Raw genomic sequence first — 22,578 nt, forward strand, 5'->3', positions numbered from 1 at the left:
GCCTGGTCGCTAACAACCAAAGCTGTTTGCTGATGCTCATTGATAGTGCACGTATCGCGGAAGAGGAATGACCTATTTATTGTAAGTGGCTAGCCTGGTAACTACAAGATCGACAAAGAGCTCCTTTAATCCAGTCCCGCCGATTAATGTGATCATCTCTCACTAGCTTTGGCTGCCTGGTCGCCTCCCGTATCCCCTTCAATCTTTACGGAGGTATCATTGTCGTATGCATGGGACTTGCCTTCTTTATGCTCTCGTACGTCAAGTTGATCCCTCCGCTCGACGGTCTGATTCTTAACTACAAGAAGTTGGACCAATGGAAGGAACAGAAGCACTTTCGCGTTCAATTGGAGGCTCAGCGCATTTTTGAACAGCAGCTACAGCAGGAGCAGAATCTGACTAGGATGATCCCCATGCACCATTCCAACGCCCTCACAGTCCATGCGCACATGGCTGTCGGCAGCCCAAAGCAGATAAGAGCATTTTCAGCCATCAACGCTGACAGCACGAATGCTTCTGGGATCGGTGCCGGTGTCGGTACAGGTGCGAGTGCAGACGCTGGAGACTTAAAGACCATGTTCTCACCACCACTTTCGCCTCGAAAATCGGCCAATTATCCACTCGGGCCCATGCAGACACCGCATCAGCGTTCTGGAGACCCCGACCCGATGTTCCCACACCACCAGCCTCAGAGCAAACGCTGTGAATCTACCGCTAATCTGGAGACCTCAGACCAGCAACCACGGGTGCCTGCAAATCAAACCTGTCCATCAAATGAGCAGGGTCATAGTCCTTACCCGGATGCGCTATCAGATGGTCAAATGCAGTTGGACAAAGCTCTGCCACCAATAATGGTCTCTGAACGAGAAGGGCATTTGGCATTCACTCATCATGGTACGTTTACACTATCACCTCCTCCAGCTTGCCGGCAGAGTGCCATCAGTTCGGAACCAGGGTCACCACTTCAGTACCTTAATGTCGACGACCCTACGGATAAGACCCCAGATCCTACTCCTGGGGATAAGGCAGAGCTGTCGACGGAGGATGGCATCGTGAAGTCTGCCCCACATCCATTAGATCAGAATTCGCAAAGGCAGCAAACGCCAGACCGGCAGCATCAACGACAACAAAGATTTGGCCAACAGCAGTTCCCTATACGCACAACCAACAAACCAGCACCTCCGCACGATCCCTTTCGTAAGTCAGCACTCTCGTCTGCCTCGACTGCAAGTAACGCGCTACTATCGAGTATGGCTTCTGATGATGTCGCCACCACCTTCAACTCAAATTCTATCGTCAAAACAGGCAGGGCTCAATACCAACCGCCAGAACCATCCACTAACGAATATCCAATGCAACAGCAGCAGCATCATCATCATCATGTTCCGTCCCAGTACGACCCAGCACTGCGGGCTGCAGAAGGCGTAGTATTCCTTCCACCGGGCGAGAGACATCCACCAATGCCACTGACAGCGACGGGTCAAATCTTGTCCTCGATTGGAGGCATCAGTGGTTGCTACGGAATTGTTGGTGGTATTCCCAGAACTGCTACGGTTACTCCCACATCTTTCAGTCAACAATCTTCAGCACGGCAGTATTCTCGAATACAAAAGAATAGTACCATACAGCAAGTACAGCTACCAAACCTAAACGATACAGGAACTTCAGATCTGGGGAATCCCCCGTCGCGGTTACAACAACAGCAGCTAGTGTCGTCCACGACGCCCGCAAGAGGTGGCGGGATCGGTGGTGATAGCAGCAGTCAAAGGGACGCGACGGCATCCCCGGCAACGTTTGTACCTCAGCAGCGCCCACCAACAAAGGAACAGGAGATAAACAAACAATATATGCCAGACATTGTGTTGACGCTGCCAACGCCTGCTGAGATAGCCAATGCATCCTCGAGGAGGGACGGATACTTTGCCATGTAGCGGTAGTCAAGCTATATAAAGCGTTTCAAAGGAAGTGAATAGTGAATATAGTCAATTGAGATATTGGGATTGTGATGATATGGTGTTGCTGTTACGGGAGATGGTGAGATAGAGCGGTTGTGCGACAGTAGAAGGAATGGTGACGATGGAAATGGGGTACTTGCGAAACTCAGCCGGTCGCTTGCGGTAGTCTACGAATTTTTTTTTAGGAAGCACAGAGATCCACCCCTCAATTAAGTTGAACGACTAACTTTGGCGGTCGTGTCATCATTTTGAACGCTTTCTTTTTTTTTTTATATTCCACTCCTCATACCACCACCATCTATCTACACGCTCAAACACAAACTCCCTCCGTCGGTCCCATCACCATCACCCCATAAAAACAACTCTACAATGTCCTCTCAAGTCCTCTTCAGCGCCAAGGGCCTAGGCAAAAAGAAAGAGGATGGGTCCTGGCTCTTCCGCAACATCGATATCGAGGTCAAGCAAGGCGTCCTAACCGTCACTGGGCCCTCTGGTGTCGGGTAAGTCGCTCTCCATCACAACTCCTCGTGTGCCATGCACGCAAAAGAGTCCGAATGAGCAATGCCAACAGCTGATCGTCTGTCATGTTGGAATGTCTCTGTAGTAAATCAACTCTCCTCAAGTGCATCAATCAGCTCCTCTCCATGGACGAGGGCCAAGTTTATCTCCAAGACAAGTATGAAAAAAGCTCGATGCGCATAATGACCTCCACCTGCCATATATGGTCATCTACCTCCGGCGTGCTTTTTTTTTTTCTCTTTTTTTTTGCTGACTCGCTGCAATTGTAATCCTCTCTGACAAACGATAGGACTCCAGATCAGTGGGGGATCGCTAACTGGAGAACAAAGGTCATGTATATCCCTCAGCGCACCGCCGTCATGGAGGGAACGCCTCTTGACTTTTTGGAGGAGGTCAGAAAGTTCAAGACCCACAAGAAAAACGATAACTATGACGATCCTGTTCAGATCGGACTCGAGTAAGGTCTTCAATCAAAAAATGGAGGTCATTGAACATCTTCTTGCTCGCTTGTTCTAATATTCTTCCTTCCGCTCGACTTGTCTCAACTACAGCTGGGGAGTTCGCCCGGAACTTTGGCACAGCAAATGGAACAGCCTCTCAGGTGGAGAGATGCAGCGCATCTCTCTGGCAATCGCATGCTCCTTCCGCCCAGAGATCTTGCTTCTCGATGGTACGAAAAAGATCTCGAATTCTCAGGCATGATTCGATAAAACCATTTCACTGATTCCACTAAACAATCTCCATCTCATGCTCTCGGACCCAACTTTGACATTTTCTTCCTAGAACCAACATCGGCGCTGGACGAGGAGAGCTGTAACAAAGTTGAAAAGACACTCCGGCAACTCAATTGCATCTGGGTCACCCACAACCCTCAACAGGCCAAGCGTGTCTCCTCGGCCGGAACACTCACCATGCGTGGCGGAGATGACAGCGAGCCTAGCAGTCCCTTGGGCATCACTGTCGAGGAGGATGGTGTCCACGGACATGGAAAGGGAAACGGAAGTGCCGCTAACAGAAGTAGCAATGGACATCAAAAGGGCGAGGCCAGTCGTAGCACCTCCACATCCCACGCTTCCACATCTTCATCGTCCTCCAAGGGCACGCCCGCTGGCAGCGGACATTAGGCCGTTTTTTGTTTTTCAGTGCGGAGAAATGAGATCAGGAAAGCCATGTCATCGAATGCCGTCAAACGATAGATTTCCGTTTAATCACCATCATACACCATCCCAAATAGCGCGGATGAAAATAAAATGGGTGCCTTCGGGCACTAATACCCATATAATTTGCTCTGAGGACTTGAGAACACCATAGTCAATGACGCTTGAAAGCAGAAAGAACGCTACATTTTTCTAAACATGTATATACAGGCATAGCAGCCTTTCTAAAGTGGTAATAATTAATTTGTCAATCGAAGGAGCTAAAAAAAAGAGGGAAAGTGTCATGCGGCCGTGCTCGTTTTTGGGGTCGATCCATGAGTCTGTAGTAAGTGGTTCTTGAGGCCGTTGATATTTTTGTAGCCCTTGCCGCATCCTGGGACAAGGCACTTGTACGGCATGTCATCCGCCACATCACTGCCGTCGTCCTTTGAAGGCTCAGGTGAATTCGGGATATCCATAGATACCATTGTGCGCTGACCCGATGCCGTCGAACCAGTGCCGCTCGTGCTGGCATACAGCTCCGGATGGTCATTCCGGATGTGGTTGTTCAGTGTGGTGGCACCTGCATAGGATTTGTTGCAGTTTGCTGCAGAGCATGCGAACCTCTTGGCTACTCCAGATCGACTGGTTTGCCCCCTGCTCGACTTCTGTGATTGGACGGTCGGTAGCGCCGTGGGTACAAGATTGGCAACGGTAAAGCTTGCTATCGGATTGGCACTACCAGATGCTGTCGTCGTTATAACAATAGCCGCCGCCAATGCTGGCGTTGGTACTGGTGCTGATGCTGATGTCGTTTGAATGGACAAAGGCTCATGGGTGCTCACGTTGATATGGCTGGTAAAGGGGATTGGACTCTGCAGAGAATTGGCAACAGGAGTTGCAAAGAAGCAATCCTTGCCACTAAGCGCTTCGAACTCGTTCAGACCATCACTGGCATTAACATTGCTGCTGCCGCAAGTGTTACTGTCCAACGGCGTGCCCGGGAGGGGACCCAGATCAAGACTCATACGATTACCTGCGTCTAATTGGTTGCGAAGGAGCGGCTCCTCCAGCAACAAAAGGCTGCTGTCCATGGGCGATGCGGCTCCCGAAGTCAGGTCCGTCATATCGATGTCGAACTCAGCGCGGTGGTTGTCCCGAGAAACAATCGCCGTATCGGGCCCATACATGGTGTCGCTGCCCCCGACAGACATAGAATGGCGAATATGGCTGTTCGTCATGTGTATATTGAGTTCATGGATTTGATGATAGCTCTGACTGCATCCAAGCTCCGGACAGTGGAAGACGGTACGTTGGATCTGCGGAGAGGACGCTCCAGAGGATGCCCGTGAGGACACTACAGATCCTTCGAGTGACGATACGTTGTGCGGTATGTTGAAGGCGCTGTGAGAAAGATGAGGTGCACTTGGTGGTTGCGAAAGGTCCTGTCGAGATTGATGTAGCTGAAGTTGTATTTCTGCTGGTGTAGGAGCATTCGAAAGAGTGATTTTGGAGGGGTCGAATGTGGCGCCGGACATCGTTATGCGCAAGTCGTTGCGTGGCGATGAGGTCCTGGTTCGCGGGGTATCGTGACTGCCATGGATGACGGGTATGGTCTGGCTGCCCGCGCGGGCTGCCCTTGAGGGATCTGCTCCATCTTCTACAGATGGCGAGTGTCCATGCGTCGAATGTCCTGGCGAGTTTTTGGCGTGAGTAACATGATACTGGAGTCCGTTGATGTTCTTGTATCGCTTTCGTGTTTCGCATCCGGGCATCGTGCATCGAAAGGGCTTCTCGACCGTCACTCCAGCATGCGACGCTTTGAAATGGTAGAATAGGAGCGATGGAGAGGAGCTCACAAAGGAGCAGTCGAGCACCGCACAGCCATACGGTTTGTCGTCCTCGGACTCATTCTGCTCCGCTTCGGCCTTGGTGTCCTTGGCAATAGTTATCGAGCCATCCTCTTCCAGCATAATCCCGTGTTCCAGCGCAAAATCATCATCCAAATAGGCGTCCTGCAGCAACAACACATCCTCCGCCGAATTGAAGTTAAGCATGTCCATGTCCATGTCGTCGTTATGAGAGTCCAGAAGAGCCTCTAGTCGCCGCGTTTCCGACATGATAGCTGCATGATCGCTTCCGCTCCCCTGACTCCGTCTCTTGCTGGTCCGCTTCATGTGATTCAAACTCCTTTGCAGTTTTCTCCACCGGTTCCGGCAATGCAGTCCAGGTCTTCCGGGAAAGGCCAAGGCGATCTTTTGCCACTGACTACCAAACTCCTCGAACCTTTGAAGCAATAAGAGGTCGTCCTCTGGGGTCCATGCTGCTCTGTCGATCAATGGGTCCAGTCCTTCCCGCCACCGCTTTGCGCATTGATCATCCGTTCGTCCTGGTATACGTTCCGCGATCTTACTCCACTGTCCTTTGAACATCTGCACACCCGTCTTGAGCAGATGATCCTCCTCTTCAGTCCATGGGCCTTTCTTGAGCTTTGGGTCGAGTGAGTGGAACCAACGCTTTCTGCAGTTCTTGTTGGTTCTTCCTGGCACACAAGCTGCAATCTTGGCCCACTTTTCGGTCTTGTCGCCATACAACTGGACCGCTGTACGGAGATATTCATCCTCTTCTGGCGTCCATACAATTCGCTCTCCACGATCTCTTTTTCTCGGGGTTGCTGATTCTTCCAGATTCAACAGGTCATCCAGGTTCGCATCCCCTGTGAGCCCCAGAGAAGGCAGGTGCTCAGGCATTGGTACATTGAATGTTGCTGCGACCTGCACCAAAAAGTTGGGAAGACGATTGGTTATACTGCACATTAAAAAGGCGTGAGCAAATGTCGCATCCCTGCATCCACTGAACAAGATTTGTATAGCCTGTCATTATCCTTACAGGGCTATCCTTTGATCCATCATCGTGCGGGGGCGAGTAGAATGTGAACTATAGCAGGGGAAGGCGGGCGATTGTTAGTACAGGTTGCACAGCATAGCAGGGACTGTAATACTGAAGCAATGTCAAGAGGTAAGTAACTTACGTCCAATTGAGAGGATGCCTGATATGAAAAGTGGGAAAAGGGCTCCAAGTCTTTTGAGGAACTGTAGCTGTCGCTCTGAGGAGGAAAGACGAAGAAAAAGGGCACATTAGCAAGTTTTGCAGTAGGGGGCTGAGGTATGCAGCTGATCTGGTGGGTGGAAGGGGGAGGTTTGATCGTGTACCATGTTCAGGGCCATGAAGCGTTGGCGAGGATCATTCGCTACGAGAGTTGCAAAGATGGAACTGAGGAAGAAGAGGGATGTGCAGGCGATGCTGGTGTGGGTTGAAAGTGAGATTCGAGCGGGAGACGGTTGATCCTGCTCTTTCCTGGTGGCGTTTTTTAAGCGGGAGGAGAGAGAGAGACAGAGAGAGAGAAAGAGAAGGGAGAGAAGAGAGGCAGGCCAGGAGAGGGATAGCTGTGGCTGCAGCTGCAAGACAAATGAGAAGGCGGCTGCATGAGCCCACAGCAGTCAACAAAAAAGACACAGACATACAACACATCCACCCCAATGCCCGCCTGGGGTCTGCGGCTACGAGCTGGTGCTAGCTTATTACGGCACGTTGCTTATCAGATGGAGGCAGAAACCATTGGAACATGCAATCAAAATTAAGCGAGGCGCACAGCACAGACATGTGCAGCCAAGGCATGAGGGAGGGGGGAACACAGCAGTGTGAAGAGGACGCGGTTAGCTCCATGCTGCTCGTCGTTATCAGATATGGATCATCATGATCCTCCTTGCGTCTCAGGATATTAGAGCAATCCATGGCTTTATTACGTACAAAGCTTTAGTGCCACCGGACACCACTTGGCTTGGGCTGCTTCATAATGACTGCACTATCAAAGCATGGTCTCCACCACTTCAGCTCGATATACCTGCGTCAGAAAAACGCTGCGTAGGAGTCAACTTTGATTGTTACACTTTAAGAACCTATCATTTAGTCTATCGACCCTCAATTTTCTGTAACAAGAGATAGTGATACAGCTCTTTTTCATACTCCACTATGTCCACACTGCCGCCCCACACGGCGCTCAATGTTGTTGTTGTTGTTCTTGTTGTTGTTGTTGCTGCTGCTGCTGTTGTTGCTGCTGCGTGCCGTAGTAGTGCAAACCACTATCATCAATTTTGTGTAGTGTATTATCTTCTTTTTCAAGGCTGTTATGAATTGCTGGTGCAAAACGGGGCCCTACTTGTTTCCAAACTCTGCATCCCCCACCACAAACACCGGTCTTGTCATTCCTGGCTGTCACTTCCCGCTGCATCCAGCGGCACTCATTGCCCGTGGGATGCCCTTGTCGAGGTCGCTCCTTTCGCCTGCTTGGAGTGCTACTTCTTTATCTTGAATAACGCTGATGAATAGAAGGAACGGAGTTGTCGCTGCACTTCCAGCACCGACACAATGTGCCTCTCGATCAAAAAGCGCTGATCTGATCGTGCTCGCTCGACGTCCTTTTCTCCAAATCGATAGACCGGATAATGCGTGCACCTCCACCGTTCATCCACTCTGGGTTACTTCGTCACACCTCCCCTACCAGCTTGGCGGTGTTGCGCAGGAAATGCGTCTGCAGCTGGTCCGCAAGAATCAGGGCAACCTGACCCATAGAATTCGGCATGCCCGACCGGATACTGCTGCTCGTTGGAATGGTCTGATGTGCGTTGGAAAGAATGTGCCTGTAGTTCCTTGTTATTTCCCTCTCGCAGGCATTGGCCATGGCATCCGCTCGTGGTCTTTCCTCTGCTGTGTCCCCTTGGCCGTGGATGGTCATGATGTCACTGAGGATGTTTTGGAAAAAGGTATTGTGGCGGAAGCCTCTTGGCTGGGCAAGTTGTTCTCCCCTGTAATCGATGTCTGCTCGCATCAGACCAGGGCGGGTAGCTGTGACAGCGTCGATGTACGCCGCAATTATCTGTTGATCACATCTGACCGCGTCTGTCGCTGCACGTACCATCTCTTGAATTGTGTGAACGACGTGTTTGTGGAACCGGTTCCGCTCTGCCTCGTCAGCATTCATGAACCGACCCTTAGCTGTGTTGGAAGGTGCCGCAGTTCAACACAGCTGTCCCAAAAATGGCATTGAGGGCCGTGTCCATGATGGCTGCTCGATTCCTGGACTTGGGTGTACCCGTGCCAGCGGCCTCAGATGAAATGGCCCTAGCACGTCTAGACGATGGGTTGAATACAGCTTTCGGTTTCTGCTTTCTGTTTTTCGTTGACTTTTTGGTGGACGTTAGACTGGCTGGGCAGGCGCCTGGGCGGAATTTGGTTTGTCCTGAACATTGTGGAATTATCTATGGATACCAGAGTTGGTTCTGGATTCCGCCGAAGTACAGATTAATGTGAAATTCAAGAAAAGATATCTTATAAGCAAAGAAGTTAAAAACGGAAGAAGGTTGATGCGTCAGCATTGGATAAAACTAGCCGCAGGTCATCCCCTGTTAAGAGCGATCTGATGAAAAAGAACAAGCCGATGCAGAGTTGAGAACTAGCAGTTTGCTGGTACGAAGCTACTCTAGGCGTGTCTGAGCTGTGTTTGCTGTCAGTTTCTTGATCGAGGAGAGTATAGGATCGAATCTGTGGTGCTGCGATGAGGAAGACTCCTGAAATGGTTGTGGTGTGCGAGTTGATGCAAACAATGGGTTTTATTACTGGCGAGCAACACGCTTGTACTATCGCGCGCAAACAAACAGCGCCTCTGAAGCAAAGCTTAATGCCCTGGTCTCGGTTATCCTTCAAGAACAGCAGAGAGCACTGTTCTCCTCAGACCTGGTGCAGAGTCGCAGGCGGGAGGATATTGTTTATGTTGACGTTTTGATCGTGCTTGGTTGAATAGTTTGGCGAGCACCTCCACGCGCCATCAACGATGAACTTGAAGTGCGAACAAAAGAGAACGTGTTAATCAAGAGTGCAGCATAGCCTTCACCTCAAACAAATATCGAAAAGAACTTTGAGCTGCTCACAATGGTCTGTGTCCTATCCAATTCGACCGTCCCAATAAATTCACCCCATTCTTATTCAACAAGAGTGTTTCTAAAGGCGTGAGCAAGATCAGATGTTGCCAGTATCAGCGTCAATTTGTATTGTCAAAACGCAGTATCCAGTCTTGATCGGAAAGCTCATACCTTTCCAGTCGCAAATGTACCAGTGACCTTCACAACTTCATCTCCATGGGCCCAGCGGAACTAGGTGGTTGAGAAACGTACGCTCCTATTAAAAATATCTACTTGGGATTGATATGGCCATTGACGATAACCCTTTCATTGACAGGCAGCCGCACTTACGCATTTGGGAAGACGACTGGGATCGACTTTCTGTGCGGAGCTCCGTCCTGCGCTCTCGATATCAAGGCTCAGGACGTCTACCTCAATTATCGCTTCGATCACTTACAACTTTGGCTTTTAATCTTTGCCAGGCTGCTCATCCTCGATTGGAACAGCAACATCTTCAACTGGTGCAACAATACTCTCCAGCTGGACGCCATTGTCTTCAGCTGATGCAGTAGCGTCCTCAGCTGGGGCTATAATGTCCGCTTCGAAATCGGAGATATTATCGGATGGCGCACCGTCCTCATTTAGAGCAACAGCATCCTGGACTGAAACAACTGATCTCTCAGCTGGGACAACGGTATTCTCAATTAGAGCAGCAGTGACATCAATTGGGACATCATTATCCTCGACAAGAGCAGACACCTCTGCTGCTGCTACAGCCGCTACAAGGGGCCCACCATCATTAGTGGCGATCTCATTAACCGAATTGGCATTGATCGCAATCGAAGCGGAAGCATCCTCCATAATTGCAGCAGTCTCATCCCATAGAGCACCGGCGCTCTCAGTAGCAGTAGCGATCATTTCGACAGGGACAGGGATATCTTCTATTGGAACAGCAGCATCCTTGACTAGGACAGAGACTCCACCCAGTGGAGCAGCAACAAGCAATAGCAGCAGCTTTCTCGACCGTTGTAGCAACAACCTCCTCGGCAAGAACAAGAACATTTTCAATTGGAAGAGTAGCGTTACGAATTGGATCAGAGACTTTTTCGGCCTCAAAAGTGGCTCTTTCAACTCGAAAGACGTCGTCAACCGAAGCAGAACCCTTCTCAGCCGGGTCAGCGCCGTCACCGACCGAAGAATCATGGTCCTTAACCTGCGTAGAGGCTTCCTCGGAGGACGCGGCGATATCTCCGATCATAGCAGCGGCATCTACATTGACTTTTCCTTGACGAACCTCGCATGGCTAGCCTTGGTATCAGTGCTTTCCATCGCCGCAACGCTATTCACGCTCAAGGTCTGTTCTTCAATGTCTGCCTTGTCTGAATCGACTTTACCATCGACTGTTACTTCGGTTTGGATTGGAGTCGCTTCAACTGGAGCCAGAGGAGAAGAGGGCTCGGACCCAGAGGCAGAGTTTGAGGCGGCGTCTTTTCGTAGAGACGTGATCCTGGCAGCCTCAAAGCAATCCTTTACACTGCTATTGCTGACAGACGATTTACTGAACGGTGAGGGCGTGAAAGTTGTCGTGGTGAACGACGACTGAAATGTATTGATGGGATCTTTAAAGTTGCTTACGTTACTGGTAGGCGATCGCCTAAAGGAGCTGTTGCTGACAATGCTTGTGGGAGACGAAGATGCCAGTACTCCCATAAAGTTATCTTTGAGACTACTGATACTGCCGGACGATCTGCGGAATGGGTTCATGCTGACAAGCGTTGCGGGCGAGATTCTCCTGAAGCTGTTCACGCTGCTGATGCTGCTAATAGACAAACACTTGGAGGCAATCACCGAGGTCGCGGACATGGATGCTTGTGCTGCCTTTTTAAACAATGCCGCCTTGGCTTGTGCAATGGTCGACCTGCCACTCGAGATAGTTTTATTCGCCATCGGCAATGTTCGTTGAGCGGAATTACTTGGGTTAAAACTTAAAACCGTCCAGCTCCCCAATCGAGGGCGATGTTTTTTTAGCTAGCCGCTGCAGAGGCGGCATCAGGAGGTGAAACTGGTCTGGGTAATGGTGGCTCAGCGTACATGGTGTGAATATGCGAGAAGTTGGTGATGAATATGGATGTGTGAAGATCTGGGAAAAATGGGTGCTTGATATAAGAAAAAAATTGGCAGCGCAAGGTAACTGGATGTAGATAAAGGTCAAGGATGCCGGAAAGAGGCTGAAGAATGGAGGGGATCAAGGGGAGAGACGGCGACAGCGCTACACCAATGAGATAACATCCAGGCAACAGATGAGTTGTTGCCCGCTCACGACGACCGGAAAAGAAAAAGAAAGAGGAGGGCGAGGAGGCGGCTCGAAGGAAAGGGGTTGGGGGTCCCTCACAGCAGCTCTTTCTCCTCCCCTACAGCTCTACCCGTGCATGATGTCTACGGAGTCTATAGACAATGTCAAAACAGGCGATATGCCCGGCGTGTTGACTGGAATGCATACAAAGAGATTGAGTGGGGAGGAGGAAGGATGGTAGTCGGTACCTGAAAGGTCGGTGCTATCAGGAGTTAACGCCTCATAGTCCCACCTTAAATGACTTTAACTGCACATGTCTATGTTACGCAGGAGGAATACAGGCGGAATTACAGGGTTGAGTACTGGCAAGCAATGAACGTAATGAGATTCGTTTCCTCGTTTAATAACAGATGCGAGCCTGAGAGGCATGCGGGATCGGAACTTGTTGCGCCGTTTCGGATACGCACAGTGCAGTACCTCGCGTGCTACCTTGTTCTGGTCTTTGGCCTGAACTACCTCCTTCTTGATGTAGGGTCGGGATGTGATTCCGGGCAGGATATGCAAGACGGCCCACAGCATAAACTTGACGAGTTAATACAAAAAAAATCGATTCATTCATCATCCGTTCAGGGCAAGCACTATGAGACTGAAACTAATAAGCTATTTGTTTTGCTGTCCTTGTCTCGCTTCATCTTATCTCCCAGGTACACTATCTATTTAAGGGGTGTTTTTAGCCATTTCTTCGGCCCAAGTATGCAACAGCCCACAGAAGTCTGTCTTGATCGCTTCCTTTCCTTCATACCACCCGAACCTTCGCCCTCTTTTCCCTCCCTCTTTTCTTTTCTTTTCCCTCTTTTCGCTCTTTTCTGTTAGCTACTTCCCAACGTTCTGTCACTCTGCCCTTCACATATACACTCTCACTCACATGGCCGAACAACCTAAAGAATACCCTATCCTGTGGTGGACACAGTGGTTTCGTACAACAACAGAGGAAGACAAAGTCGTTGACTATTGTGGACTGCCCTACACCTGTCGATTCACACTTAATCGATCCAAGTACGACGAAGCGAAGGTTATTGTCTTCCACGCCCCTAGCTTCGACCCGCATGATGTCCCAAGCATCGAAGATGTGAAGACTGGCAAGAAGTCCTGGGTACTTAATACTCGTACGTATTTTTATTTTCAGAGTCTGCTAGACCAATGTAATGATGCAGCCGAAAGCTGATAGCCTACTTGGATTTTTTTATTGGTCGGGATAAAAGTTGAAGCCCCTAAGAACTTTCAGATAAAATCGAAATGGACTGAGATCTTCACGCATCTTTGGTCCTACTCGTTTGAATATGCCGATTTCGTTCAGTCCTATTTCAATTCAGGACGTGGAGAAGGGTCGCTTCTATCACATATCCTCGCAAAGCCAGTCTATACAGTCGACCAAAAGAATATTTTCCGAGAGGACGGACTAGCACCGATTGCATGGATCGTCAGCAGCTGCACTTCAGAGAATGGACGTCACTTTTATATAAAGCAGCTGCTGAAGTACATCAAGGTCGATATCTATGGCCATTGTATGAAGAACAAGGAGTGGCCGGTCCATCAAGGTAACAGGCCTTGAAAAGATATGGAAAAAAAGAAGCATAGGATAACGACTCGGCCGACTCTAACCGTTGCTTTCTCTCCCGTTTCTACAATGTCTGTCCTTGTATATACAAACATTCAAGATGGCAGGCCTTATTCGGATTACGAGGTTGTGGCGCCATACAAGTTTTATCTCAGTATCGAAAACACCAACTGCAACGACTACGTTTCCGAGAAAATAGAAAGGCCTTACGCCGTTGGGGCAGTGCCCATAATTGACGGACCCAGGGATTATTCGCGATTCCTGGCTACCAATCACTCTTCGATCCGACTCGACGAATTTGCAACACCCGAACAGCTCGCTCTCCATATCCACGAGCTTGATCGAGACAATATGGCGTACTTGAAATATCTCGACTACAAATGGATCAATTCGACAACACCAATCGAATCTATTCTCAATCCCAGACTACTCGAAACGTACGATCTGGACAACAACGGCTGGGGACCTGATGAACGTGGCGCTCGATGCGGTGTTTGTGCCCTGGCTCATGACATGGCCGAAGGAACCTACAATTTCAACCCTAACAAGACTATAGGATTCGACCGGACGTGTGCGTTTAAAAAGTGGGCCTTTATTAGCTGGGGACTAGAGTTTTACTGGTGGATCATTGCCCTGAGCATCCTTGGGCTCATGGCGGGAGTAGCGGTTATCTATATGACTCTTTGGGATCGTAAGAAGCGTCATCGTCTCTTGAAATTTGCGCTGAAGCTGACGCCAAGCTGGATAGCAAAAGGAAGAACAGCGGACAGAGCGCTGTACAGAACCCACGATTACAGCAAGATTTAAATATTCTATTTACCGATGTATAATTTAATATAGAAGCCGTTATTTCTCGGCCCACTTTATAGGGGGTTGTGCAATGTATGTGTCCATATCTTTGCGCCTGGCACAATCCAAAAGCAAGCTGTATTTCAGTCGACGAGCGTGTTCGGTATCTTCAAGTTCGCGCTTGGTGTATTTGTGATTCTTGACAGGAGGGTGTACAAGAGTTGGTTTTTGTTTTTTGCTTGGCGTCGTTGCTTGGGTCGAGAGCGACCCATATTGTCTTTTTTGGGAAGTTTTTGTAGCCATGGCGTTGAGATGTATAGAATGCAACATGAAAGACGTGTCCATGGGGAACAAGAAGTACGCTTGCTACGCAACATGTGACTGAATAAGTGACTATATTTTTTTTCTTTAGAATAGTCCACCCAGAGAGGTCAATTCAATATGAAATTAAGTTTCGACTGTATTTAGGTTGCGAAAGATGAATTGGAGGTACACTTGTTAAACTAAATATACAGTGAACTCTGGTGAAATATGCGACAACGCAGACTAGCATAGTTATTTTAACTTTCTACAGAAAGTAGCCTTTAACATAAACCCTTTTATCTGACACGTCTTTTTCTGCTTTAAATTATTATTGCTGTATTTCTTTCTACCATCCGATGCCGCCTTCTTTCATAGCGCACCCCTACTCTCCTTGAGATACCTTGGGTTCGTCCTCTGTGTCCTATTGTTAGCCTTGATACTGTGCTGCATTTTCGGCCTTTTCGGCTCAATGCTGCTCTTGATTCGCCTCTCCCTGGGCCTTTCTTTATCCCTGACCTCGAGAGAATCCTGCGTGTCATAAATACCATCGCTCCCTGCAATTTCGTTGTCGAGCATGTCGATCACCCCCATAACTGGCTCCGGATCGAAAGATGCCATTTCCGCTACCTTCTTTTCCTTCCCGAGGAGGTCGCCGTACAGCTTCTTTTGGGACAGGGCCTTCGACTTGGCCGCACCATTCTTGCTGAAATGAAGAGACTGTTAATGTTTTCCCTTCTGCCAGGTGGCCTTACTCTTTCAACATCGCTAGTCGTCACATTGTGGGTGGCGGGATGCAGGAGTCGCGAGCCAAGCCGAGCTCCATGTTGTCTCGGTAAGTCTCGCGGAACCATCTCCTCTTCCTAAGGCCGGTATGGTACTTGCACTTCCTATGAACCAACAGCGCTTAAAAAAGTGACAGCAGACCAGTCCATTGTTCTAAAGGAGAAGGCATGTGCAGAGATATGATCCTTTGTTCAAAAAAGCACCACATATTGGACGCGAATGGAATTTGCGAGGTTGAAAACGCCATAGACGCGCTCAACGTTGTGTTCTTCAAGCTGAAAGAGCAATGTGGTTAGTGACATCTTTTCTTGCCTCTCGACCAAAGTACAGCAACCAAAACTGCTATTTTTTCACACCCCTAGTTTATAGAAGTAATTTTTCTGAGTACGAGCGGCATGAACCTGGAGCATCCACCTATAAAACTAGTCGCACGCAAATTGTGCACATTTTCGCGCACTACTGCCCTGAGCACAAACAATAACGCCTCATGCAGGTAGCGCCTCGGAGGAGACCTTGGGTCACCACCCACTTGCTAGGCAAGAGTAACTACTGAAGTATTAAATCCATGAATAAAATATACCATGTAAGGAGTTGCAAGCGAGCGAGGTAGCCTCGTCTCCTCTCACTTACTCAAGCAAGTAAAGAAGGTATGAAGTCCTGCTGTTTTTGCACAGAACTGTGCCAAGTTATCCGAAGACGTGCCATTGTGCAACTTGGGCTAGCCAAAAAAAAAAAAAAATGCGCGCTTTGATCTCCTATCGAGCGAGTACAAACACAGGGGGATGACTTCCAGTATTTCCTGGGCACATGGCTGTAGGAAAGAAATATGCGAGAAAAGTTAGTAGAGTGGAAGAAATATAAAAAGCTGTCAATCGTTTCGAAAGACGAAGCCCTTTCAATCATCCTCAATCATCCACAATTTCCTTTTATCTACACGCTCCTTCACTATGAGCAACAGCCGATCTCTCCATCGAAGTGGCAATACTTTCGAATCAAGGGCTCCACGGACGAATAATATAAGGGGCCGAGCTAGGAACTCCCATACTCCATCGCCTCCCAAGCAAGAACTAGGAATAGTGCACGATTTGATGCAGCTGATTGACGACATCGACAGGTGCAACATCTCTGGGAACAACAACCGGCGCACTTCACAAGGCAGACCACCTTACGTTCCTGACAGCTGGCTCACTGATAATACTACGGAAGAAGCCAGAGAGCCAAGGCGCCAAGTATGCCGTGGAAAAGAGTTAACTGGCGCGCGGTGCACTTCGATATGCTTCGACGAAACGGATATCCCAGGAAACGGAAGATACTACTGCAAGCGCCATGATCCTCGCCGCCGATGTCAAGGAATCAACGTGTCAAAAAACAATGAACCGTGTAAAGTCATCTGCTCCAATATTGCGGTGGTCGAACCAAATACCAAATATTACTGTTTTCAACACGACCCATGGAATCGCAGCTTTCAGTGCCAAGGATTTACCAAGAAAAGAAGTCGATGTGCAATCATTTGCTCGGTATCAGAACGGTACAACGGGGTTCCTTACTGCAATCGGCATAGCAATCAACGTCGGAGTTAATAAAATAGCTTTATTCGCTGTGGTATGTTCTCCAATGTCCAGTCCTTTACCCCTCTTAGCACAGTACTATCCAGGTTATGTACATTTTCCTGGCGCTCGTTAAGCCTAATAATCTCATCTAATACATACTCTCCAGCTATATAGGCATGGCTTCACATATATTTCCCATTGACTCCACAAGGATCAACAATAAACTGACAAGGCTTATGAGACGTGAGAGATAAATGGAGCCGAATGTGTGAGAGGAGACGTCCTTTAGGAAAGAGTGCCTAAAAGAACTACTGGTGTCCGTGATAGATAGGGTGCGAGAGTTCGAAAGTAGGCTGCTTAAAGATAGACGAACGGACAAACAGAGAGACCGAGCATAACGCGTCTGTTAGGTCCTGCCTGCGGCATTGGAGGCTCGTAGACATGCGCAGATGGAGTAGGGGAGTTAAGTAGAGTGAAGTGGGGCGGAATGGATGAAGTAGAGTGCGCAGGCAGAAGGAAAGTGCGGAGAAAAAAAGGAAAAGGAGAGATGACTGACGACCTCAAGGCCATAGAGAGCAGCAGGGACCATGAAGACCAGATGGGACCCTAGAAAATTGTGCACCGAGTCTAAGAGAGGAAACCGACAAAGGGAATAGGGAATAGGCATGGGAGCGAGTAAAGGGCGTGCTGAAAAATTGGTTAAAAACCACTCAGTAGTGGGGGAGAATGGGGTTGATACGGGTGTAAGGGGAGCGAGTGCCAGAACGCGTTCTTGCCGCAATAATTCTTTTTACTTGGCGCATATTTCCCTTTTGGGGTAGGCATTAACGTAAATTTTTACACGGACTATGGCGACAGGGCAAAATACAGGAGCGCGTAGCTGACTTGAATTGTTCACAACGACCTTTTCATCCTTGAAAAATCCAGCGGAGTGTCCTGTAATCCCTATTCGGATGTCGGAGGACTGGATATGCTATGGCTAGTGCCCGTGGCTCTCATATTATGTAGCATATTATCACAAATGAAGCCGCGGGTTAGAGTAATCAGCAAGATCGCTTAAGCAGAAGTGGCATGTTTGGTGTATGTATGCAGTCTACGCATTTAGGATATGTAAGGAAGCAGCGGGGCACCATTGTACTACAGCTCAGAGTTAGAATCCACGCATGAAAAAAAGCTGGCAGATCCTTAAACAGAATGCAAAGACCGTAGCCGATATAGGCACGACCATATTTGTAACGCACATCTAGAAGCAAAACTAATGCTACGCCTGCCACTGAGTAGCGGAAGGGCAATACACGTTGTTCATTCATGTCGCCTGACAAAGAAACAGCAAAGAATGTCGAACTGCCTGAGAAGCTTAACCTGGAGACAAATGTTTAGGAGTCATGGACAAGGGCATGATAACGACGACAGAGCAAGCATGATCGAAGAACGCAAAGCGTACACTGTTTGCTTTGTACGCAGCTAATTCTGGTCAATGAGCAGGAAAGACGAACGGCGGGCTCCCCCCTTACCCACAAATTTGGTCCGACGCCTCCCCAATTGGAGATGCTTCAAGGGTATGTTTATTAACGCGGGCAAGGGACACGAGGCTCAATTATGCTCCAAGTAGTGATTCTGCGGCCTCCTTGTAAGCAGCCATGGCGATCCTATAAAGACCTGGACCCACGCTGATCCTAGCGACTCCAATTTCCCTCAACTCTGTAACCGTCAGGTATCCCTCCCCAAACCGCAGGATAACATTCAGTCGTCCGTCAAATGCATCGACAAGTCTCTTGACCTCGTCCCTGGAAACACCCCTACCACTGGGGCCTCCCCATACGAACACGGTATTTGCTCCTGCAGCCAGATATGCCTTTCCTCTCTCGATGGCCTCCTCAATCGTCCCACCGAAAACCAGTACGTCCGTTCTCGCGTTGATAGCAAATTCGGGCACACCAGCCTCCTTCGCTGCCTCTACAGCAAGCTTCACTCGCTGTACTGCATCCTCGAATGTTCGCAGCTTCCGAGTCTTGGTGTCGACGTCCTCAAGATTGCATCCAACGACACCCATAGCGACAACTTGACGAATCGTATCCTTCACATCCTCATAACCATCCTGCAGATCCACCGTCAGCGGCAAGTTCTTGGGCACCACGGCCGCTGCAATTTTTTTAATCGCAACGAGGTTCTGTTCGCGCGTCATATCGTCGTCATACACGCCTTCGGTCGCTGCGATGGCAAAGCTGGCGGTTGCAACGGCTTTGGCGGAGGGGAGCGATGCGATGATGGACGCTGTGGCGGCGTCGTAGACGTTACCGAGGATTAATGGGTCGCCGGGCGCGTGAAGGTTGCGAAATTGTACAGCGAGAGAGTTTTGGTTGGTGGAAGCCATTGTTGATGGTCTTTGAGAAGGGGTTTTTAGGAAGTGTGTGAGAGGCTGGGAAGGATTGGGATGCGCGAGAAGTTCTCTAGTAACTCTTTTATAAACAGCATCAAAAGTGAGGCGTGGGAGTAAAAAGCCTTTGGGTCAAATGATAAAAATGTGGACATGAGTCACGTCTACTTGTGCTGCGCATTGACGCCGCGCGGACTCATGCGCTCTTCTTGTCAATTGACAGGCCATATGTACTCTTGGTGCCATCCTTCAACTCTGTAACAGCACCCTCGATTTCTTCTGTTGTAATGCCTCGCAGTAAAAAAGAAAGAAAAGAAAAGAAAAGAAAAGGAAAGACAGCAAGTGAGAAGTAGGTTGCGCTCATAACAAGGAGCATCGCAATGGGTTGAAACATCATAGAGATATCCGTCAACTGTACGGATCAACTAATAACGATGCGTTTAATGGTCCAAAGGGCGGCATATAAGGGACGAAGTGGCTGAGTGCTACATGCCAGGGATGGAAGAAATTTGCGATATGTCGAGCAACGTATCTACTTACAAGTTTGTAGGTCCTGGAATGTTTTTCCTTTTCATTGTGGTGCCATGCATGACACAATCTTGAAGCAGCCAAGCCTTTGTATCTCTGCTGTCAAAACTGTCTGCACTCTGTATCAGCTATCTCGTTGGTTTCTGAGCCAGCTTGATCATAGGAAAACAGCTGCCCGGTGAGCAAGCGGTTTTTGTTTATTACAGCTCTATATGAATAGCCCAGTGTCTCTTGTCCTTGCATCTAGAATTCCACTGCGCATGCCTTTATATTTTCGTCCGCTCCAAAACATCGGCTCTAGTTTTCAGCTATAGCATGGAGCTGCGGCTTAATAGATAGATAGATAGATAGATAAATGTTTGTCATTTACACAACCAGGCAGTAAAAAAAAGCAAATATTACTTCAGTAGCGACCTCCCGCTTGAGTGCGGGAGTCAGATAAAGCTCTTCGCCAAAGAGCCCTTCTGGCAGCATGGCCTTCGTCTGCGCCTCCAGTAACCTCTCCCGTGCGCTTGCAATTATCGTCAGAAGGAAGAGATTGCCTCTCATCAGGTTTGAACGCACCAACGCCCACGCGAGATCCACCGCAGTACGGCTGTCAAGTATATGCAGCAACACAGAATGACAAGCAAAAACAATACAGTTTTACTTATTGAGGAAAAGGATCTGGGAAGTTGGTGTTTGGAGTCGGACCAAGGCATCGTTGTTTGAAGGGAGGGTCGCTCTTCAGCTGTGCTTTGCTTGCATGATTGGGCCTATATCTTTCGCTCCTCAACTGCACAGTGGAAACCCCTAAATTTGCAAGGCCGCAAATAATCAAAATGCGAAGTCTTGCTTCCCCACACTCATAATTCAGGACTCGCTCAAACTGGTCGACAGTTTTTTTGCAGAGTTCAGAGATCTAGAGAGCGTGGATCATTTCAAGGTCTTTGACTACGCCAGTAATATCACCTGGGGGAAAGCCGAAAGCGCATGATTGAACGGTCCGGACGCCCTCTTGAACAGCAACTATCTAAAGTTCGCTTCAGCTACTCAGAGACTACGTCTAAAGTGCAAAAAAGAGCAAGAGGGACGACACCTTTTCCAAAGTACTAGAAGGGGCGGAAACCAATCGAGGGTTCTGCCAGCGCTGCTGACGATACTGACTATGCAACAGCAAAGCGAGCGCCCTGATCAGCCCAGTTAAAGGCCACGCAGGCGTTCAATATTCTAGGCAGATGCACAGGAAGTAATGAAGCTACAGTAAAAGGTAATATCTGACGACGTACGCATCAAAAGGCAATGTCATTGACACGCAGAGCACTTATGCTGTAGCCTTCATCTACCTTAAGAATCCTATTATCGTTTACAACTCTGTTCATAGAATAATGAGTGAAATGGACATAGAGGGTCTGCGTACAGGAAAGCACACGGACGCAGAGACGTACAGGAGCACGGACACGGATCTGGGCTTGAATACGAACACGCACACGGATACGGAGTGTGTGCCACCGTCATCGTCGACATCATCGTCACCAGCCGCAAAGAAGCAGGAAGAATTCTCGCGCTTTCGGATCCAAGGAAGAGAACATACGGATGATCAATTCAAACAACATCTCCAAAACGCCTGCAGAGGCCAGGCAATTCTTCAGAATTTGACGGTGTTCCTGTAAATGAAGGCATTACGGTTCATTGACACAGCTGTCCGCTATCAAATGAAAAGAGGACTTTGCTTTAAGTCTTCAGGACCATATCTCCCACTTTGACCCGCACGACTCCAGGAGTGCGCCCTATTGCCAGTTTAATGGCTACGGTCTTTGGATGCAGCTCATGCAAAGATACATTCGGTAGATAACTTGCTGGATTCCCATACCATCGTATGCAATCTTCAGAATGCTCACGAGTCCCCGAACATACTGGACGAGAAGAGACGGTCTATATTTCAAAAAAGTGGAGTTCACAGGACCGCGGCGATGAAATAGAGCGGATCTACCGCGGCCTTTTGATCACATCCGCTCTATGGCATGATATGCAGACGCACGCGGACTCGTTCATAACGGGATACACCCCATTTTTCGACAAAATATTTAGCGACGTTCCGAAATCGAGGGTCGAGTGGTAAGTGTCCAGCTAATGCTGCCTTTTTTTTTTTTATGCGATGATATCAATTATCACTCTTGGTCCTAGCGACCTTTTTATACTTTGATATATTTGCAACGGGACGTGTGGATTCCTGCCTCCTCGAGAGCGAAAGGGGGTCGATTTGACAGAACAAGAAAGGAGATCTGATTATCAGCTTGAGCGACGAGTATACTGAAAGGTCGTATATCCACTGGTAGTAAGGGCTAAGCATTCCGCCAAAAAGTTGGCTGGTGTCCAGAATGGCTGACGGATGCGGTGGACTTGACGATTACCAGTTGTTTCAGCGTGAAGGATTTTTTTTTTTATATATCTTTGGGATCTTGATTGGAGGTGGGAGGGAGCTGCCCGTTTTTGGTATAGCGCAATGTGGCTGCACACTGAATGTTCTTCGTTCAGCTCACCCTTTGTTCAACTCGCGCTTCGTGGGGCATATTTCTTTTGATTGACCCGATAGGATACAATATGACGGTCTTCAGCATGAATCAAAAGTGGGATGGTGTACACCGCTTGCACATGTGTGCTGTTGCATATGTGCCCCGCGACCATTATGTTTTGTTTGGCATTGTCAATGTGTTGAATACCCAGGATAAGCTGCGGCAGGACATTTCTTCAAGCAAAACAAAATGGCAATTCATTACGGACTGGAACA

General features: G+C 48.7%; 10 protein-coding genes across 10 annotated transcripts; 4 read left to right on the plus strand and 6 right to left on the minus strand.

The window, feature by feature from the left end:
- The first annotated feature begins 149 nt into the window (after positions 1-149).
- Positions 150-2,119, plus strand: BC939DRAFT_444861 (uncharacterized protein). Its single transcript, XM_051554742.1, has 2 exons — positions 150-1,197; positions 1,306-2,119. The coding sequence occupies exons 1-2, from the start codon at positions 231-233 to the stop codon at positions 1,929-1,931; spliced, it is 1,593 nt and encodes a 530-aa protein (XP_051414490.1). The 5' UTR covers positions 150-230; the 3' UTR covers positions 1,932-2,119.
- Positions 2,120-2,324: 205 nt separating this feature from the next.
- On the plus strand, positions 2,325-3,598 carry BC939DRAFT_501183 (P-loop containing nucleoside triphosphate hydrolase protein; the record flags this gene model as incomplete). The annotated part of the gene is made up of 5 exons (XM_051560134.1): positions 2,325-2,455; positions 2,560-2,631; positions 2,764-2,931; positions 3,026-3,144; positions 3,258-3,598. The coding sequence occupies 5 exons, from the start codon at positions 2,325-2,327 to the stop codon at positions 3,596-3,598; spliced, it is 831 nt and encodes a 276-aa protein (XP_051414491.1).
- Positions 3,599-3,848: 250 nt separating this feature from the next.
- BC939DRAFT_86144 (uncharacterized protein) lies at positions 3,849-7,048 on the minus strand. The gene is made up of 4 exons (XM_051561955.1): positions 6,823-7,048; positions 6,642-6,716; positions 6,500-6,547; positions 3,849-6,384 (listed from the first exon to the last, which is right to left on the minus strand). Exons 1-4 carry the CDS (start codon positions 6,835-6,837, stop codon positions 3,913-3,915), a joined length of 2,610 nt encoding a protein of 869 aa, XP_051414492.1. The 5' UTR covers positions 6,838-7,048; the 3' UTR covers positions 3,849-3,912.
- A 956-nt stretch (positions 7,049-8,004) lies between these two features.
- On the minus strand, positions 8,005-8,667 carry BC939DRAFT_444865 (uncharacterized protein). The gene has a single exon (XM_051554743.1). The coding sequence runs from the start codon at positions 8,649-8,651 to the stop codon at positions 8,157-8,159; it is 495 nt and encodes a 164-aa protein (XP_051414493.1). The 5' UTR covers positions 8,652-8,667; the 3' UTR covers positions 8,005-8,156.
- A 1,368-nt stretch (positions 8,668-10,035) lies between these two features.
- BC939DRAFT_501185 (uncharacterized protein) lies at positions 10,036-10,770 on the minus strand (the record flags this gene model as incomplete). Its single annotated transcript, XM_051560135.1, has 1 exon — positions 10,036-10,770. The coding sequence occupies one exon, from the start codon at positions 10,768-10,770 to the stop codon at positions 10,036-10,038; it is 735 nt and encodes a 244-aa protein (XP_051414494.1).
- A 66-nt stretch (positions 10,771-10,836) lies between these two features.
- On the minus strand, positions 10,837-11,430 carry BC939DRAFT_501186 (uncharacterized protein; the record flags this gene model as incomplete). Its single annotated transcript, XM_051560136.1, has 1 exon — positions 10,837-11,430. The coding sequence occupies one exon, from the start codon at positions 11,428-11,430 to the stop codon at positions 10,837-10,839; it is 594 nt and encodes a 197-aa protein (XP_051414495.1).
- A 1,078-nt stretch (positions 11,431-12,508) lies between these two features.
- Positions 12,509-14,419, plus strand: BC939DRAFT_444886 (glycosyltransferase family 10-domain-containing protein). The gene is made up of 3 exons (XM_051554744.1): positions 12,509-13,026; positions 13,123-13,458; positions 13,579-14,419. The coding sequence occupies exons 1-3, from the start codon at positions 12,786-12,788 to the stop codon at positions 14,283-14,285; spliced, it is 1,284 nt and encodes a 427-aa protein (XP_051414496.1). The 5' UTR covers positions 12,509-12,785; the 3' UTR covers positions 14,286-14,419.
- Positions 14,420-14,939: 520 nt separating this feature from the next.
- Positions 14,940-15,393, minus strand: BC939DRAFT_501188 (uncharacterized protein; the record flags this gene model as incomplete). Its single annotated transcript, XM_051560137.1, has 2 exons — positions 14,940-15,273; positions 15,347-15,393. The coding sequence occupies 2 exons, from the start codon at positions 15,391-15,393 to the stop codon at positions 14,940-14,942; spliced, it is 381 nt and encodes a 126-aa protein (XP_051414497.1).
- An 860-nt stretch (positions 15,394-16,253) lies between these two features.
- Positions 16,254-16,956, plus strand: BC939DRAFT_444888 (uncharacterized protein). Its single transcript, XM_051554745.1, has one exon. It carries the CDS (start codon positions 16,301-16,303, stop codon positions 16,931-16,933), a length of 633 nt encoding a protein of 210 aa, XP_051414498.1. The 5' UTR covers positions 16,254-16,300; the 3' UTR covers positions 16,934-16,956.
- A 1,184-nt stretch (positions 16,957-18,140) lies between these two features.
- Positions 18,141-19,378, minus strand: BC939DRAFT_444889 (putative carboxyphosphonoenolpyruvate phosphonomutase). The gene has a single exon (XM_051554746.1). The coding sequence runs from the start codon at positions 19,275-19,277 to the stop codon at positions 18,501-18,503; it is 777 nt and encodes a 258-aa protein (XP_051414499.1). The 5' UTR covers positions 19,278-19,378; the 3' UTR covers positions 18,141-18,500.
- Positions 19,379-22,578: the final 3,200 nt, after the last annotated feature.

Source organism: Gamsiella multidivaricata (assembly GCF_025024155.1).
Source record: "Gamsiella multidivaricata strain RSA 2152 chromosome Unknown BC939scaffold_17, whole genome shotgun sequence".
In the NCBI taxonomy this organism is placed as follows: domain Eukaryota; kingdom Fungi; phylum Mortierellomycota; class Mortierellomycetes; order Mortierellales; family Mortierellaceae; genus Gamsiella; species Gamsiella multidivaricata.

Excerpts from the sequence above, each read along its gene's own strand:
- BC939DRAFT_444886 (XM_051554744.1), top strand. The coding sequence starts at position 12,786 with ATGGCCGAACAACCTAAAGAATACCCTATCCTGTGGTGGACACAGTGG. Across the intron at positions 13,027-13,122 it reads GTCCTGGGTACTTAATACTC|TTGAAGCCCCTAAGAACTTT; the intron begins GTACGTATTTTT and ends TCGGGATAAAAG. Across the intron at positions 13,459-13,578 it reads GGAGTGGCCGGTCCATCAAG|ATGGCAGGCCTTATTCGGAT; the intron begins GTAACAGGCCTT and ends CAAACATTCAAG.
- BC939DRAFT_444889 (XM_051554746.1), bottom strand. The coding sequence starts at position 19,277 with ATGGCTTCCACCAACCAAAACTCTCTCGCTGTACAATTTCGCAACCTT.
- BC939DRAFT_86144 (XM_051561955.1), bottom strand. Across the intron at positions 6,548-6,641 it reads AGGCATCCTCTCAATTGGAC|TTCACATTCTACTCGCCCCC; the intron begins GTAAGTTACTTA and ends CCCCTGCTATAG. Across the intron at positions 6,385-6,499 it reads ATGGATCAAAGGATAGCCCT|GTCGCAGCAACATTCAATGT; the intron begins GTAAGGATAATG and ends TTTTTGGTGCAG.
- BC939DRAFT_444865 (XM_051554743.1), bottom strand. The coding sequence starts at position 8,651 with ATGAATGCTGACGAGGCAGAGCGGAACCGGTTCCACAAACACGTCGTT.
- BC939DRAFT_444861 (XM_051554742.1), top strand. The coding sequence starts at position 231 with ATGGGACTTGCCTTCTTTATGCTCTCGTACGTCAAGTTGATCCCTCCG. Across the intron at positions 1,198-1,305 it reads ACCTCCGCACGATCCCTTTC|GCAGGGCTCAATACCAACCG; the intron begins GTAAGTCAGCAC and ends TCGTCAAAACAG.
- BC939DRAFT_444888 (XM_051554745.1), top strand. The coding sequence starts at position 16,301 with ATGAGCAACAGCCGATCTCTCCATCGAAGTGGCAATACTTTCGAATCA.